This window comes from Macaca nemestrina, chromosome 7, assembly GCF_043159975.1.
Source record: "Macaca nemestrina isolate mMacNem1 chromosome 7, mMacNem.hap1, whole genome shotgun sequence".
NCBI classification, from domain to species: domain Eukaryota; kingdom Metazoa; phylum Chordata; class Mammalia; order Primates; family Cercopithecidae; genus Macaca; species Macaca nemestrina.
Window position 1 is genome coordinate 136,546,200 of NC_092131.1, and position 18,237 is coordinate 136,564,436.

Consider the following 18,237-nt stretch of genomic DNA (forward strand, 5'->3'; position numbering starts at 1 on the left):
GCATACACCACCATGCCCGCCTAATTTTTGTATTTTTAGTAGAGACAGGGTTTCGCCATGTTGGCCAGGATGGTCTTGAACCCCTGACCTCAGGTGATCCACCCACTTTGACCTCCCAGAGTGCCAGGATTTCAGGCGTGAGCCACCGCACCTGGCCTTTCCTTCCTTCTATTATTTTTTTGTGTTTCTTTGTTTGGAGACAAGTCTTACTCTTGTCCTCCAGGCTAGAGTGCAATGGTGCGAAGTCAGCTCACGGCAATCTCCACCTCCCAGGTTCAAGCGATTCTCCTGCCTCGGCCCCCTGACTAGCTGGGATTACAGGCACCTGCCACCACGCCCGGCTAATTTTTGTATTTTTAGTAGAGACGGGATTTCACCATGTTAGCCAGGCTGGCCTCAAACTTGTGAGCTCAAGCAATCTGCCCACCTCAGCCTCCCAAAGTACTGGGATTACAGGCGTGAGCCACCGTGCCTGGCCCTTTCCCTCTGTTCTTGATTTGTTTTTTGACTTAAGTTATCTTTTTCCTTCTCTGCTTTTACAAGTCTGTTCCCACCCGAAGTTTTTTTTTTTTTTTTGAGACGGAATCTCACTCTGTTGCACAGGCTGGAGTGCAATAGTGCGATCTCAGCTCATTTTAACCTCCGCCTCCTAGGTTCAAGTGATTCTCCTGCTTCAGTCTCTTGAGTTGCTGGTATTACAGGCGCCCACCACTATGCCCAGCTGATTTTTATATTTTTAGTAGAGACGGGGTTTTGCCATGTTGGCCAAGCTGGTCTCGAACTCCTGACCTCAGGGGATCCTCTTGCCTTGGACTCCCAAAGTGCTGGGATTACAGGTGTGAGCCACCGCACCTGGCCACCCACCCAAAGATTTCTAATGGCAGTAATTGGGTAAAGCTTTAAGACTTTTAAGCCTATGAGCTTTTTCTTTTTTGGGATGGAGTCTCGCTCTGTCACCCAGGCTGGAGTGCAGTGGTGCGATCTCAGCCCACTGCAACCTCCACCTCCTGGGTTCAAGGAATTCTCATGCCTCAGCCTCCCGAGTAGCTGGGATTATGGGCACCTGCCACCACACTTGGCTAATTTTTGTAATTTTTTTTTTTTTTTTTTTGAGACTGAGATTTGCTCTTGTTGCCCAGGCTGGAGTGCAATGGTGCGATCTTGGCTCACTGCAACCTCTGCCTCCTGGGTTCAAGCGATTCTCCTATCTCAGCCTCCTGAGTAGCTGGGATTACAGGTGCATGCCACCATGCCCAGCTAATTTTTGTATTTTTAGTAGAGACAGGGTTTCACTATGTTAGCTAGGCTGGTCTCGAACTCTTGACCTCAAGTGACCTGCTGCCTCCACCTTGCAAAGTTTTGGGATTACAGGCATGGGCCACTGCGCCCAGCCACCTGTGAGCTTTTTATTGTTGTGGGTGATTCTCAAAGTGCTGGACCAGTGCAAAGCGTCAGCATCACCTGGGAACTTATTAGAAATGCACATTCTTGGCTAGGCACAGTGGCTTACGCCTGTAATCCCAGCACTTTGGGAGGCCAAGGCGGGCGGATCATCTGAGGTCAGGAGTTTGAGACCAGCCTGGCCAACATGGTGAAACCCCGTCTCTACTGAAAATATAAAATTAGCTGTGTGTGGTGGCACATATGCCTGTAATCCCAGCTACTTGGGAGGCTGAGGCAGGAGAATCGCTTGAACCCAGGAGGCAGAGGTTGTAGTGAGCCAAGATGGCGCCACTGCACTCCAGCCTGGGCAACAAGAGCGAAACTTGGTCTCAAAAAAAAAAAAAGAAAGAAAAAAAGAAATACATATTCTTGGGCCCACCTCTGACATCCTGAATCAAACTTTGTTGGTGGGGCTTAGTAATCTGTTTAACAAGCCCCCCACCCGATTATGATACTTCTGTTGGATGTTAAGTAGTTACAGGAAACAGGAAAACCACTGTCGATGGTGGTGAGGAATTGATTGGTTATTTTTTTAGTTTTGAAAGGCCTGACTCCCATCTGCTAGGTCAAAACAGAAAGAGTCCTGATCTTTTGCAAAGATTAACACATACTTGTAAAGTTTCATGAATATTTGTTTCCTATCATTTGTATGCTTTCTGTGTATGTCATATGGGCCTACTTAATCCCAACTGTGTTGATTTCTATTTATGCATGCTAAAAATATGTTTAGTGATGAAGAGACAGCTTCCTGGAGGGGGAAAGACATTTAAAAATAACTTACTTTTAGAAATATATCTGTGTTTTCATTGCTGTGTAAAAAATTTGCATTTTTTTTTTTGAGATAGGGTCTTGCTCTGTTGCCCAGGCTGGAGTGCATTGGCATGATCATGGCTCGCTGCAGCTTCAAATTCTGGGCTCAAGTGGTCCTTCCACTTCAGCCTTCAAAGTAGCTGGGACTAAAGGGATGCATCACCATGCCCAGCTAATTTTTTCATTTTTTGTAGAATTGGGGTCTCCCTATTTTGCCCAGACTGGTCTCAAACTCCTAAGCTCAAACGATCCTCTCACTTCAGCCTCCCAAAGTGCCGGGATTACAGGTGCAAGCCACCACATCTGGCCAAAAATTTTCTTAAACATTGTTTGAGTTGGCTGGTAGAAGATTTACAGGAACAATAAAAGAAAGCCATTTATTGAAATCATACTGTAATTTGAGAAGAATATTCAGTGAATTCAGCTATTGAGTTTACTTGCGGTTTTTTGAGTTCTGAATGAAGACTTAAAAGATCTTATCCGTGTTTATTTGTAAACTACACCAGTATTGAAACTGTGATTTAGTTCCATTATTCCACAACCCAGTAGAAAAAACACTTTTGCAAATTTGTGCAAAAGACCAAAAAAGTACAGCCTAGAATAATATAACAGTAACTAATAAATGTACAAGATAGTAAAATTAGACTTTGAAGTATGTATGAATGATTGACCTATATTGCAGCTATAGCTACTTGGTAGGCTGAGGCAGGAGAATCGCTTGAACCCAGGAGGCAGAGGTTGCAGTGAGCCGAGATCGCGCCACTGCGCTCCAGCCTGGGCAACAAGAGCGAAACTTGGTCTCATAAAAAAAAAAGAAAGAAAGAAAGGCAGGCACATTCTTGGGCCCACCTCTGACATCCTGAATCAAACTTTGTTGGTGGGGCTTAGTAATCTGTTTAACAAGATTAGTTATAATCTTGTTATAGCTATAGCTGCAATATAGCAGAGTATTTTTTCCCCTATAAAGAGTTGTTATTTTAAGGAAATAATTCTTGTATTTTAAGAAAAACACGTATTCTGACCAGATGGGAAACTATACAGTGTGTAACTCAGGTGTCCTTTTTCCTTCAGGGCAGGACCTATTCTTAGCTATAAGTCATGAACAGCCAGGCATGGTGGCTCATGTCTGTAATCCCAACACTTTAGGAGGCTGAGGCAGGAGGATTGCTTGAGGCCATGGGTTTAAGACCAGCTTGGGCAACATAGTGAGGCCCCATCTCTTTAAAAACATTTAGAAACTTAGCTGGGCATGGTAGTGTATGCTTGTAGCTACTCAGGAGGCTGGGATGAGAGTATAGCTTCAGCCTCGGATTTTGAAGCTGTAGTGAGCCGTGATCACATCATTGCATTCCAGCCTGGGTAGCAGAGGTGAGACTTCAACTCTTAAAAAAATAAATAAATAAATAAGCAAAATTAACTCAGGTTTATTAATAGTGGCAGCAAAAAAAAAAAAAAAGGAAAAAAAAAGGCATAAGTCAGGAAGTGACTCAAGTGATTCTAAATAAAATTGGGGGTTAGCTTTGCCAAGGTCATGTTAGCCCTGATTTTGTTATTGTTGTTATCTTGTCAGATCCAAGTTGATGAAGTCAGAAGGCTGGTATATTTTGAAGGCACCAAAGACTCCCCTTTAGAGCATCATCTGTACGTAGTCAGTTACGTAAATCCTGGAGAGGTGACAAGGCTGACTGACCGTGGCTATTCACATTCTTGCTGCATCAGTCAGGTATTAAGTTTGTTTAAAAAGGGTTTTATGTCATATTAAAACTCTCTGCTTATGTAATACTCCTTTTGAATGATGTGAAATTGGCCTGCAAAAGCCTAATTCTCTAAGGAAAAGCTTTAAAAAGCTTAACTTCAACATTGTTTATGTATATAAATAGTCTCTTATAATACTCCTGCTATATCATTAGTGCAGATATAACAGCAGATAACCTTTTCTGCCTCCCTAAGGAAAAATATAATTGTTTCTTCTTTCCCTAGCATTGTGACTTCTTTATAAGTAAGTATAGTAACCAGAAGAATCCACACTGTGTGTCCCTTTACAAGCTATCAAGTTCTGAAGATGATCTAACTTGCAAAACAAAGGAATTTTGGGCCACCATTTTGGATTCAGCAGGTATTCTTTTTTTCCCCGATCCCGACGTTAAGTAGGATTAATATGTTAGTACACTAAACTTGTGTCATATTTTCACATTTCTTGAACAAGTCTTCCCATCTCTCACCACTTCCTGTCCCTGAGCTGCCGAGCTCCTGATAGATCCCACTTCTCCTGTTCTGTTAACTACTGAATAAGATGGGTTACTTCTCACTCCAAGCAGGAGCAAGTCTGGAAGGCCTTTTTGAAAATAAGATTAAGGCCAGGTGCAGTGACTCACGCCTGTAATCCCTACATTTTGGGAGACCGAGGAGGGTGGATCACTTGAGGTCAAGAGTTCGGGACCAGCCTGGCCAACACGGTAAAACCCCGTCTCCACTAAAAATACAAAAATTAGCTGGGCGTGGTGCTGTGTGCCTGTTGTCCCAGCTACTCGGGAGGCTGAGGCATGAGAATCACTTGAAGCCAGGAGGCGGAGGTTGCAGTGAGCTAAGATAACACCACTGAACTGCAGCCTGGGTGACAAAGCAAGACGTTGTCTCAAAAAAAAAAGAAAATAAGATTAAAATAGTCAAGGTATCAGCTAGGAAACAGTTTATTCACAAATTTTGATGATTTCTCAGGTAAACAAATGAACTTGAAGATAATAGTATTCTGAACTGGTAAGACTCTTTGAGCAAGGAAGCTGCAGCTTTGGAGAATAACCAGCTGATAGCTTTCTTAAACTTTTGAAGCACTTGTAATGGCCATCTTAATAAAAGAACACTTGCTGTCTCTGGAATGAGAGAAACACTGAATTATCTGTTTAAAATGTTTGATTTCTTAAACATAAAGAATGGACTGGGCTGGGCGTGGTGGCTCACACCGATAATCCTAGCATTTTGGGAGGCCGAGGTGGGCGGATAACAAGGTCAGGAGATCGAGACTATCCTGGCTAACACGGTGAAACCCTGTCTCTATTAAAAAATACAAAGAATTGGCTGGGCATGGTGGCTCAAGCCTGTAATCCCAGCACTTTGGGAGGCCGAGACAGGCAGATCACAAGGCAGGAGATCGAGACCATCCTGGCTAACACGGTGAAACCCCGTCTCTACTAAAAAAAATACAAAAAGCTAGCCGGGTGAGGTGGCAGGCGCCTGTAGTCCCAGCTACTCGGGAGGCTGAGGCAGGAGAATGGCATAAACCCGGGAGGCGGAGCTTACAGTGAGCTGAGATCCGGCCACTGCACTCCAGCCTGGGTGACAGAGCGAGACTCCGTCTCAAAAAAAAAAAAAAAAATACAAAGAATTAGCCGGGCATGGTGGTACACGCCTGTAGTCCCAGCTACTCAGGAGGCTGAGGCAAGAGAATTGCTGAACCCAGGATGCAGAGGTTGCGGTAAGCTGAAATTGCGCCACTGCTCTCCAGCCTGGACAATGGAGCAAGACTCCATCTCAAAAAAAAAAAAAAAAAAAAAGAATGGACTGGTTTTATGTATCCTCTAATTCACTTTAATCCCCAATCTTTTTTTCTAGTATTTTTACTAATTCACTATTTCTGCTAAGGGATTAAGAAATTAGGCCAAGCATGGTGGCTCATGCCTATAATCCCAGCACTTTGGGAGGCTGAGGTGGGTGGGTCATTTGATATCAGGAGTTCAAGAGCAACCTGGGCAACATGGTGAAAACCCACTTCTACTAAAAATACAAAAACTAGCTGGGCGTGGTGGTGGGCACCTGTAGTCCCAGCTACTTGGGAGGCTGAGGCAGGAGAATCACTTGAACCTGGGAGGTGGAGGTTGCAGTGAGCTGAGATCACACCCCTGCACTCCAGCCTGGGCAACAGAGTGAGACTCTGTCTCAAAAAAAAAAAAAAAAAAGAAATTAGTACAGAACGAAAAAATATAAGTGTGTTTTAATATTCACAAGCAGAATCCGAATTTGTAATATGGTGATGATCTCTGCCTAGACTGTAAATTATCCGCTGTACACACTTAGGAGATGCCTGTATAGCCTTGGTAAACCAAACTGATAATGACTTTTTTCTGAGTTCTGGTTAGGCTTATTTTCTAATGATCAGAAGCAAATGTTTTTGGTCACCTACCATGAAAAATTAAATTGACTAATAATTTCCCTCACCCCCTACCCAGCTTTATTTGTTTCTAACCAGATAGATGGTTTAACCAATAAGTTACATTGAGCATAAAGTATTTGTATAGTTCTGTACATAGATGTTTCCTAGGCTCCAAGGATTATTGATAACACTCTGTGTCTGCTTCTGAAATAGTTTGATATGTTTGTTTTGTTGTTGTTTTTTATTTGGTGGGTTTTTGTTATTGTCAAGACAGTGTCTTGTTCTGTTGCCCAGGCTGGACTGCAGTGGCGCAGTCACAGCTCAATGTAGCCTCAACCTCCTGGGCTCGCTCAATCCTCCTGCCTCAGCCTCCTGAGTAGCTGGGACTGCAAGAGCACACCTCCATGCCTGGGTAATTTTTTAATTTTTTTGTAGAGACAGGTTTCGCCATGTCACCCAGGCTGGTCACAAACTCTTGGGCTCAAGCAATCCACCCACCTCAGCCTCCCAAAGTGCTAGGATTGTAGGTGTAAGCCACTGTGCCTGGCCTAGTTTTGTTTTTAAAGATGAATATACTCTTGCTTAAATTCTAGCTTATCATCTGAAAGAGGGGTGGTCAGTTTGTGTTGGAGGGGCTGTCTTTTAATATCTTCTTTGTTGTTCCCAGATTGTAGCACTCCCATAAGAACTCTTTTGTAGACTGTGGTATGTTACCTATTCACAGGTCCTCTTCCTGACTATACCCCTCCAGAAATTTTCTCTTTTGAAAGTACTACTGGATTTACATTGTATGGGATGCTATACAAGCCTCATGATCTACAGCCTGGAAAGAAATATCCAACTGTGCTGTTCATATATGGTGGTCCTCAGGTGGGCATATTTATATACATATATACATACAGCCATATGCATATGTATTTTAGATCTTTTGTTTTTTAAATGTCTAGTCAGTTTAAGATTTTGAGTATTGTTGGGCATTTGCTCTTAATGACTGACTGTAGCTTATATTCTAATTATTCAGTTTAGGTGGTCAGGAAACTGCTTTTTGTTAGAGGTTTAATGTATAAATCACTAATTCTTTTTTTTTTTTTTTTTTTTTTTTTGAGATGGAGTTTTGCTCTTGTTGCTCAGGCTGAAGTACAGTGGTGCAGTGTTGACTCACTGCAACCTCCACCTCCCAGGTTCAAGTGATTCTTCTGCCTCAGCCTCCCAAGTAGCTGGGATTACAGTCATGCACCACCATGCCCAGCTAATTTTTTTTGTATTTTTAGTAGAGATGGGAGTTCACCATGTTGGTCAGGCTGGTCTCGAACTCCTGACCTCAAGTGATCCACCCACCTCAGGCCTCCCAAAGCGCTGGGATTACAGGCGTGAGCCACCGCACCCTGCCACTAAGTCACTTCCTTAATTTGCAGTATGGACTATAACTCTGTGTAGAGCAGTGGGGTATTCATGTCAGTAGGTAAATATGTTGCTTTCTATGTAGATAAACTTGTTTGGGAAATAAAATGAAATAATTAAATGTCTTGGTAAATAAAAAGGGTCTTAACAGATATTTTCAGAAAGCCTTAGTAGCCTAATGAATTCTCCCTCTTCATTCTAAAGCTGTATCTCTCAAGCAAATTAAAATATTTTTATCAGCTAGTTAAGGTAACTGTTACACTACTATTTAGCACAGTAAGAAGTTTATACCTTGATTTTCCTTATTCTGGATTAAGTATTAGCCAATGACTGTTCAGTAAATGCTTTGACTATTGGAGTAAAATGTTTTGACCAGGCACGGTGGCTCACACCTGTATTCCCAGAACTTTGGGAGGCTGAGGTGGGAAGATCACAAGGTCAGGAGATCAAGACCATCCTGGCCAACAATGGTGAAACCCTGTCGCTACTAAAAATATAAAAATTAGCTGGGCGTGGTAGCGCGTGCCTGTAATCCCAGCTACTTGGGAGGCTGAGGCAGAAGAATCACTTGAACTAGGGAGTCAGAGGTTGTGGTGAGCCGAGATAGTGCCACTGCACTCCAGCCTGGTGACAGAGCGAGACTCCATCAAAAAATATATATTTTGGATGGGTGTATTGGTTAATTGCTAAATTTTAAAATTGTTTATTCTTGATTATATATCCTACACTGAGCCTTGGAAGAAATTAAAATATAATTACAGTGTTTTCATAATACAATCCTTAAACTCAGTAATACCCTTTATAATTAATAATTATACCCAGTTATTTAGTATCTGGAAATGTATCTGCATACCAAATTGTATGAGGTACCTATAATAGGCAAATTCATAGGGATAGAAAGTAGAATAGAAGTTGTCAGGGACTAGATGGAAGGAGGATGGGGAGTGTTTGAGTGTTTTGTTTCTTTGTTTGTTTCTTTGTTTGTTTGTTTTTGAGACAGAGTCTCACTCTGTCTTCCAGAGGCAGGATCTCAGCTCACTGCCTCCTCCGCCTCCTGGGTTCAAGCAATTCTCCTGCCTCAGCCTCCCTAATAGCTGGGATTACAGGCGTGCACCACCATGCCCGGCTAATTTTTTGTATTTTAAGTAGAGATGGGGTTTCACCATGTTAGCTAGGCTGGTCTCGACCCCCGACCTCAGATGATCCACCCACCTCAGCCTCCCACAGTGCTAGGTTTACAGGTGTAAACCACCGTGCCTAGCCAGGAGTTATTAATGGGTACAGAATTTCTGTTTGGGTGATGAAAAAGTTCTGGAAATGGATAATGGTGATGGTTACACAACAGCATGAATGTATTTAATGTCATTGAATTGTATGCTTAAAATGCTTGAAATGGTAAATTTTATATATATTTTACCATAATTTTAAAAATGTTAGCCAATTCAATTAAAACAATTTGTTTTTGTTTTTGTTTTTTTTGAGACGGAGTCTCACTCTGTTGCCTAGGCTAGAGTGCAGTGGCGTGATCTCGGCTCACTGCAACCTCCACCTCCCAGGTTCAAGCAATTCTTTTGCTTCAGCCTCCTGAGAGCTGGGACTGTAGGTGCACAGCACCACACCTAGCTAATTTTTATATTTTTAGTAGAGACAGGGTTTCACTATGTTAGCCAGGATGGTCTTGAACTCCTGACCTCAGGTGATCCACCCACCTCGGCCTCCCAAAGTGCTGGGATTACAGGTATGAGCCCCTGCACCCAGCCAAAACAAAATTAATTGTTTAGAATACTTTATGCAGTACAGTTATGCTTTTTTGCACTTACTGAACAGTCATATTTGAAAGACTATGAGTGAATTTCACCATGTGGTTTTTGAAAAGCTATAGGTGACTTAGGGTGATTTATTGATTTCTTTCTCAAAATGTTCTTGGGAAAAATTCAAATTTGATGAGGCCAGAGAAGAATCTGGGCTGGGTACGGTGGCTCATGACTGTAATCCCAGCACTTCGGGAAGCTTAAACAGGAGGATCACTTTAGCCCAGGAGTTTGAGACCAGCATGGCAAGATAGGGAGACCCCCATCTCTACAAAAAGTAAAAAAATTAGTTGGGCATGGTGGCGAACACCTGTGGTCTCAGCTACTTGGGAGGCTGAGATAGGAGGATTGCTTAAGCCAGGAAGTTTGAAGCTGCAGTGAGCTGTAATCATGTGATTGCACTCCAGCCTAGACAAGAGAGTGAGACCATGTGTCAAAAGAGAAGAAACAGAAGAATCTGGCCAGGTGTGGTGGCTCATGCTTGTAATCTCAGCACTTTGGGAGGCCGAGGTGGGAGGATTACTTGAGCCCAGGAGTTTGAGACCAGCCTGGGCAAGACCCCCATCTTTTAAAAAAAAAAAGAATCTGGCATTCAGTTTGCAGGGAGATTTTCCCATGAGATTTCACATAATATAGTGCCCCTGTCCCTTCAACCTCTTGGAAGATCATTCATCTTGTTTGATGACTTCATTTGGGTTAATTATGAAGAGACTCCCTAATATAGGACTAGGTCTTTTTAATAGCACACAATAACATTGTAAAATGTGTTTAAATCTTTTAAGAGTATGATGTTCATGTGGTCAAAACTTTCTTTGGTGTGTATTCATGTCTAAGGGGAAATCTGTTGAAACAGCAATAGTGTCACAATTCATAACGTGAAGCGAATTACTTTGTCACCAAAGGCAGCAATTTCTATAGGTCAGAAAAGAGTGAAATACAAGAAAAGCAACAGATATTTCCCACTAAAGTTATCAAGGATCAGTTTCTTAAACTCTTCATTATTAACAGCTGTGTTTCTAAGCATTTATTTGACAAGGCTGGGTGAGGTGGCTCATGCCTGTAACCCCAGCACTTTGGGAGGCTGAGGTGGGCGGATCACTTGAGGTCAGGAGTTTGAGACCAGCCTGGCTAACATGGTGAAACCCCAACCCTACTAAAATTACAAAAAGTAGCCAGGCATTGTGGTGCACACCTGTAATCCCAGCTACTCGGGGGCTGAGGCAGGAGAATCACTTGAACCTGGGAGGCTGAAGTTGCAGTGGGCCGAGATCATGCCATTGCAATCCAGCCTGGGTGACAGAGCAAGACTGCATCTCAAAAAACAAAAGTTTGTGTAACAGATACTTACAATATTTCCTAGAATGTGCCAGACACTGTTCTGCAAATAAAAATGCAAAGAGATCAGGCTAGATGATAACAGGACACAGGTTTTAAAGAATTGATACTGAAGGAGACTTTTGGATTGCCAGTGCCGAAAGGCAGTATGTTTAAGTGTTCATATCAAGCAATTGAGACCATCTTCTATACATGGTAGCAGACAAAGAAGTGAGGTGGGTTTTTTTAAATGTTCATATTTGTGTTCTTCTCTGCCTAGTATTTCTTCTTTCAGCACTCTCCCTTTAAAGACAAATCTTTAGCCAGGTGCTGTGGCACACATATTAATCCCAGCTATTCAGAGGCTGAGGTGGAAGGATTGCTTTAGCCCAGGAGTTCGAGGTGAACTATGTAGTGAACTATGATTGCACCACCACACTCCAGCCTGGGGTACAGAGTGAGACACCATCTCTTAAGTAAATAAATAAATACAAGTACCTTTACCCACCAAACACCCTCTTCCCAAAGTAGAAATGGAAAAAAAAATATTCTCCTATTTCTCTTTTTCATTCATTCATTTAGCAAACAGGTATTAAGTTCCTGTGATGTGCTAGGTACTGTTCTAGGCAGTGAGGATACCCGGTGAACATGTCAGACTAATGTTCCACTTCATGGACCATAAAGGGAAAATAATAAGCAAACATAAAAAGATATGATGGTGAGACCCTATGTCTACAAAAAAAATTAAAAATTAACCAGGCATGGTGGTGCACACCTGTAGTCCCAGCTATTTGAAGGCCGAGGCAGGAAGATTACTTGAGCCCAGGAATTTGAGGCAGCACTGAGCTATGATTGTGCCACTGCACTCCAGCCTGGAGACCCCATCTCTTCAAAAAAAAAAGGTATGATTTTTGTTTGTTAGTTTTTTGAGACAGAGTCTCTCTCTGCTGCCCAGGCTACAGTGCAGTGGTATGATCTTGGCTCACTGCAACCTCTCTGCCTTCTGGGTTCAAGCAATTCTCATGCCTCTGCCTCCTGATTAACTGGGACCATAGGCACTCCCCACCATGCCCAGCTAATTTTTTCTTTTTAGTAGAGACAGGGTTTTGCCATGTTGGCCAGGCTGGTCTCGAACTGCTGACCTCAGGTGATCCACCCGCCTCAGCCTCCCAAAGTGCTGGGATTACGGGTGTGAGCCACCACACCTGGCCTAAAAGTATGACTTTTTATAATGGAAGTTCTATGAAGATTTTCTGGGAAAGGGGATGGCAAGACCTCTCCTGAGGTTACAAACATTGACAAGGAATGAGCCATGCAAAAGATATGAGAGAAAAGCATTCCAGACACAGAAAACGGTAAATGTCAAGTTCCTGGGACTAGAACCAACTTGATAGTGTTGACAATAAGGTTAGAGTACAGTGCACGTGGAGGGAAATGGTATGAGATGAGATCAGAGGTAGCCAAAGATCTCAAGGGACATGTAGACTTACTCTGAAGGGTAATGGTAGCCAGTGGAAGAAGCCAAGCAGCAGTCATGTCTGATGGAGAGGAAAGTTTTTCTTATTTGTCCTTGTAACTGTCATTCGAATAACACAGTTCTTCAGGGTAGAAATAATCAGTTTAGTAACTTTTTATATGGGGTGGATTGATTCACTTATATGTAATTAATATCTAAGTTAGAATTTTAAAGCCTACGGTTGTTCAGTAATTGCCCTGAACTTGAGTGTGAAGTTAAGCAGGAAGCAACATAAACATGAAAAGACTTAAGTTAATATAAAAATAAATGACTTTAAAAATTGCATTTTAAAGGTAAAATAATAGTGAAATTAAGCTTTCTATTTCTTGCAATGCCCTGCCACTCTTGGGTTTTTATATGCTTCCATATGATAAACTGAAGTTGTGTTTCTTCCTCAGGTGCAGTTGGTGAATAATCGGTTTAAAGGAGTCAAGTATTTCCGCTTGAATACCCTAGCCTCTCTAGGTTATGTGGTTGTGGTGATAGACAACAGGGGATCCTGTCACCGAGGGCTTAAATTTGAAGGCGCCTTTAAATATAAAATGGTGTGTGAGCATAAAAACACTTTTCTTTTACAGACATTTACATTTTTCTGGTGCATTGTTTGGTGTGAAACCCTTGAAAGAGAGTTGGGGGAAGGGGCTATGAATGAGTGAATGAGCGTGTATATGTGTTAGAGTTTAGGGGTGGGAGAGAAGATGCAATTTGATGTACACTAGGCTAGCTCATGTCTACCTATATGTAACTTTGGAGAACTGAGATAGAGCCACTTGTACATAGAAATACCCTCTCTATTTTGTATGTCCACTTGGGTAGAATTTAGCACCATTTAGCTTTCAGCATCCTGGACACTGTTGAGGAATTATTGAGATTTGTTCTGTCCTCTGTGAAGAGGGAATCCAACTGGTTAGTGCCTTCCTTGTGACAAGCCTCTTTCTCTCTACAGGAAGCTTTAAATGCTACCTTTTAGAGATGCCCCATGTCCTTTCTGCTGCTTTGGGAAATGATGAGAATCCGATGTTCCTTTTGCACAGTAAGGCAGTTACTGTGTTTGCCAGTGTTATTGGACATGCTGAGTAAGACATGGGGATTTTCTCCCACAGCCAGTTCTTTGACCTTATGTTGTATTCTCATGTAAGTTTTTTTGTTTTTATTTTTGTTTTTGGCTCAGTGAAGTGAGATTGCGTGCACTGGCAGGCCTAGTAATATAGACAAGGTGGTGGTGGTAGGAACTAGGACCTTAAAGAAGTAGTATGTTCAGTTCCTAGAGGTAATATAATAGGGAAATAAGAAGATAGGGCCTCAAAAGCAATTCCTTCTGCTTTACTGCACTAAAAATTAAAAAGGATAAGTAGGCCAGGTTCATTGGCTCACGCCTGTAATCCCAACACTTTGGGAGGCCAAGGCAGGAGGATCACTTGAGCCCAGGAGTTCAAGACCAACCTGGGCAACATAATGAGACCCCCACCTCTACAAATAAGTTAAAAAATTAGCTGGGCATGGTGGCGCACGCCTGGAGTCCCAGCTACTTGGGAGGCTGAGGTGGGAGGATCACTTGAGCCTGGGAGATAAAGCTACAGTGATCCATGGTCACACTACTGCACTCCAGCCTGGACAGCAGAGTGAGACCATGTCTCCAAAAAAAATAAATAAAAAGGAGAAGTAAAATTAATTACTTAAGGGGCTAATTTTTTGTCTTTGGGTATAGGAAGGCTTGTTACAAGGAAGATGCTGACCTCTTAGCAGACAACAGAACAAATGGAAATGGGAAATACCCAAATAGCAAGGGACAGTTTGAGTAGCAATAGGAAGGAGCTTTATGACTAAGTGGTAACTAAACTCTAGGACAGGCTAGCAACAGAAGCTATAGGCCCCTATCTCCAAATAGATTTTTTAAAAATTTGAGGAAGAGGGGGCAACAGAATCTCAGTTGGTAGTAAATTCTAATCTAAAAAAACCTACAGGGCCGGGTGTGGTGGCTCACACCTGTAATCCCAGCAATTTGGGAGGCCGAGGCGGGCGAATCACTTGAGAGGTCAGGAGTTCGAGACCAACCTGGCCATAGTGAAACTCCGTCTCTACTAAAAAATACAAAAATTAGCTGGGCATGGTGGCGCATGCCTGTAATTCCAGCTACTCGGGAGGCTGAGGCAGGAGAATCGCTTGAATCCAGGAGGCGAAGGTTGCAGTGAGCCAAGACTATGCCATTGCACTCCAGCCTGGGTAACAGAGTGAGACTCCATCTCAAAAAATAAATAAAATAAAAATTAAAAGACCTACAGGTATTTTTAGTAAAAACATTTATCGTCTTTAAAAGCACTCTTATGAGACTTTTATTCATCAGAATCAGTGAAATGTTCTCCCTTTTTTGACAGGGTCAAATAGAAATTGATGATCAGGTGGAAGGACTCCAATATCTAGCTTCTCGATATGATTTCATTGACTTAGATCGTGTGGGCATCCACGGCTGGTCCTATGGAGGATACCTCTCCCTGATGGCATTAATGCAGAGGTCAGATATCTTCAGGGTATGTGACTTCCTATTATACTCATTTTTGCAATAAGGGTAGATTTTTCTGTAAATAGAGGATATATAAAAATGTCTATTTCCTGAAGGTTTACAGAGTTGGCAATTTTTTTTGGGTTTTTGTTTTTGTTTTTTTGAGACAAAGTCTTGCTCTGTCGCCCAGGCTGGAGTGCAGAGGCACAATCTTGGCTCACTGCAACCTCTGCCCCCTGGGTTCAGGCGATTCTCGTGTCTCAGCCTCCTGAATAGCTGGGATTACAAGTGCCGGCCACCACACCTGGCTAATTTTTTTTTTTTTTTTTTTTTTTTAAAGTAGAGATGGGATTTCACCATATTGGCTAGGCTGGTCTCAAACTCCTGACCTCAAGAGATCCACCCATGTTGGTCTCCCAAAGTGCTAGGATTACAGGCATGAGCCACTGCGCCTGGCCCACAGTTGGCAATATTGTAGAATGTTAGGGTTTGTATGTTTAAGAGCCATGTGAAATGTATATATATCTCGTTTGTTTTTTTGTTTGTTTTGTTTTGTTTTGTTTTGAGACAGAGTCTCGCTCTTCACCCAGACTGGAGCACAGTGACATGATCTTGGCTCACTGCAGCCTCCATCTCCCGGGTTCAAACGATTTCCAGCTAATTTTTGTACTTTTAGTAGAGATGGAGTTTCACCATGTTTGCTAGGCTGGTCTTGAACTCCTGACCTCAAGTGATCCATCCGCCTTGGCCTCCCAAAGTGCTGGGATTACAGGCGTGAACCACTGCTCCCAGCCTTCAAGTTTTATATGTATATATGTGTGTGTGTGTGTATTTTTCTTTTAAACATATATAATGTTTAAACATCAACTGGATAACTAGTTACTGACTGTTTATAGATACGTGCCAAAGAGTATAGGAGATGGTTATGATTAGTAAGGCACATACAACATACCTATTGGATTGTAATTACTTAATTGTTGGACTGCAAGCTATGAGGGCAGGGACCTGTTTGTGCTGTACACCACTGTATCCTCAGCAGTCAAGCCTAATGCTTGGCACATAGTAGGCCCTCAATAAGTGCGTTGAATGAGTGAATTATTAAATGTATAAATGCTTACAATTCTGTAAACAAACTCTTGGAAAAATATACTAGAAGAAAATACGTAAGGATGATAATTGTTGAGAATAGGAATTATGAGTATGTTTCTTTTTTTAATATTTCAATAACATGATGTTACTTTACAGTGAAAAGTAATTTTTAAAATTTTTATTTTTTATTTTATTTTTGAGACAGAGTCTTGCTGTCACCCAGGCTGGAGTGCAGTGGTGCGATCTCGGCTCACTGCAACCTCCACCTCTCAGGTTCAGGCAATTCTCATGCTTCAGTCTGGGATTAAAGGCGCCCACCACTATTCCCAACTAATTTTTGTATTTTTAGTAGAGATAGGATTTCACCATGTTTGCCAGGCTGGTCTCGGACTCCTGACCTTGGGTGATCCACCCGCCTCAGCCTCCCAAAGTGCTGGGATTACAGGCGTGAGCCATTGCACCTGACCCTTAATTTTTATTTTTAAGAACAAAATAAGAGTTTTATTCTTGCATATATGTCTAGATGATCTTTATAATAACCATAAATAAATTCTGACTACTCCCATAATTTTCCCAGGCTTGTAGCTGTCAAGAAAATAGAGTATTTAAATATAAAACTATGTATAAGAGCCTTAAAATGAGGCAAATTTTTAGTATATTTCATTTATTGTTTTAAATTCTGTACTGCCAACAGAGGCTTAAAAAAAAAAGGTGGCTCCTTTTTTACATAAAACTGACAGTTCTCGCACATTTTTTCCTCAGTAGCAGGATGTAGTTCAGTTGTCTTTTAACAATGGGCCCGGCTTTTGTATTTCAGCTAGCCCAGGTTAAAGGTTTGGTATGTAGAATGCCCATGGAACATGAAACTGACTCACAGAGTATCAAATTCTTGACCTTGGCACTTCACTTCAGTATTCTGAGTTGCCTAAGACATGTATGCCCCAGTCGTAAGGCTAAAGCTTAAGGATAATTTTACAGTGTAATTTTGCAGTTGTAAGATCTCACTGCTAGCCACTCTCTTTTTCCAGACCACACTTGACTGTCAATGTCATCTTATGCAGGTTGCTATTGCTGGGGCCCCAGTCACTCTGTGGATCTTCTATGATACAGGATACACGGAACGTTATATGGGTCACCCTGACCAGAATGAACAGGGCTATTACTTAGGATCTGTGGCCATGCAAGCAGAAAAGTTCCCCTCTGAGTAAGTGCAAGCTTTTTTTTTTTTTTTTTTTTTTTAATTGAGACAGAGTCTCACTCTGTCACTTAGGCTGGAGTGCAGTGGCATGATCAGGGCTCCCTGCATCGTCAAACTCCTGGGCTCAGAGGATCCTCCCACCTCAGCCCCCGAGTAGCTGAGTCTACAGGCACGTGCCACCATGCCCACCTAATTTTTTGTATTTTTAGTAGAGTCAGGCAGGATTTTACCATGTTGCCTAAGGTGGTCTCAAACTCCTGGACTCAAGTTATCTGCCCATCTCAGACTCCCAAAGTGCTGGGTTTACAGGCATGAGCCACCGGGCACAGCCTAATTCAAGCTTTAAAATGAAGATTATAAATTTTCAATTGTATTTTAAAAAATTGTCTTTAATCCTAATGGAAAATTCAAATACTGAAAAACCAAGATGAATATGTTATACTAGAATATCATGGCTGTTTCTTAAAACTGAATTACAGGCCAGTTCATATAATGTTTTTTTACAAGTTATATTTGAAGCAGTTGTTTTTGCTGAAAAAAGTTAAGTACACGACTTTCAAGGTGGAAAAAATTTTATGTCTGCCTGAATATATTTTACACATAATTTTTCTGGGGACATGCTATAATTATAGATGTGTTTTAATATTTTAATTATAAATAATTGAACACAAGATCTTTTTTTAATCTTTCATTACATGTGGTATCTGGTTAATATGTTACAAATTTAATATTGAAAATATTGAATTCTTATTCTAACATTGCAGTATCAGGAAGTTAATATGGTTAAGTATGATTAAATAAGTGAAATTGTTTTCCCAAATACTGTACTATTTTGCCTAATCCTGTAATATTTCCATTTCTCCAGACCAAATCGTTTACTGCTCTTACATGGGTTCCTGGATGAGAATGTCCATTTTGCACATACCAGTATATTACTGAGTTTTTTAGTGAGGGCTGGAAAGCCATATGATTTACAGGTGAGTTATTCTACATTTTCTGGTTAAATGC

General features: G+C 41.7%; 1 protein-coding gene across 7 annotated transcripts in view; it reads left to right on the forward strand.

Moving 5' to 3' along the window:
* The window catches only part of LOC105493006 (dipeptidyl peptidase 8), an 87,221-nt gene that overhangs the window by 60,507 nt on the left and 8,477 nt on the right, over positions 1 to 18,237 (forward strand). For 5 of the 7 annotated variants that reach the window (XM_071101196.1, XM_071101194.1, XM_071101195.1 and 2 more), the window contains 7 exons: positions 3,824 to 3,976; positions 4,234 to 4,369; positions 7,125 to 7,270; positions 12,841 to 12,987; positions 14,818 to 14,970; positions 17,093 to 17,235; positions 18,095 to 18,206. In XM_071101196.1, the coding sequence (XP_070957297.1) occupies positions 3,824 to 3,976; positions 4,234 to 4,369; positions 7,125 to 7,270; positions 12,841 to 12,987; positions 14,818 to 14,970; positions 17,093 to 17,235; positions 18,095 to 18,206 (990 nt within the window). Of the gene's footprint in view, positions 1 to 3,823; positions 3,977 to 4,233; positions 4,370 to 7,124; positions 7,271 to 12,840; positions 12,988 to 13,388; positions 13,545 to 14,817; positions 14,971 to 17,092; positions 17,236 to 18,094; positions 18,207 to 18,237 lie in introns of those variants that run through there. The other 2 variants (XM_071101197.1, XM_071101198.1) reach the window with 2 other exon arrangements.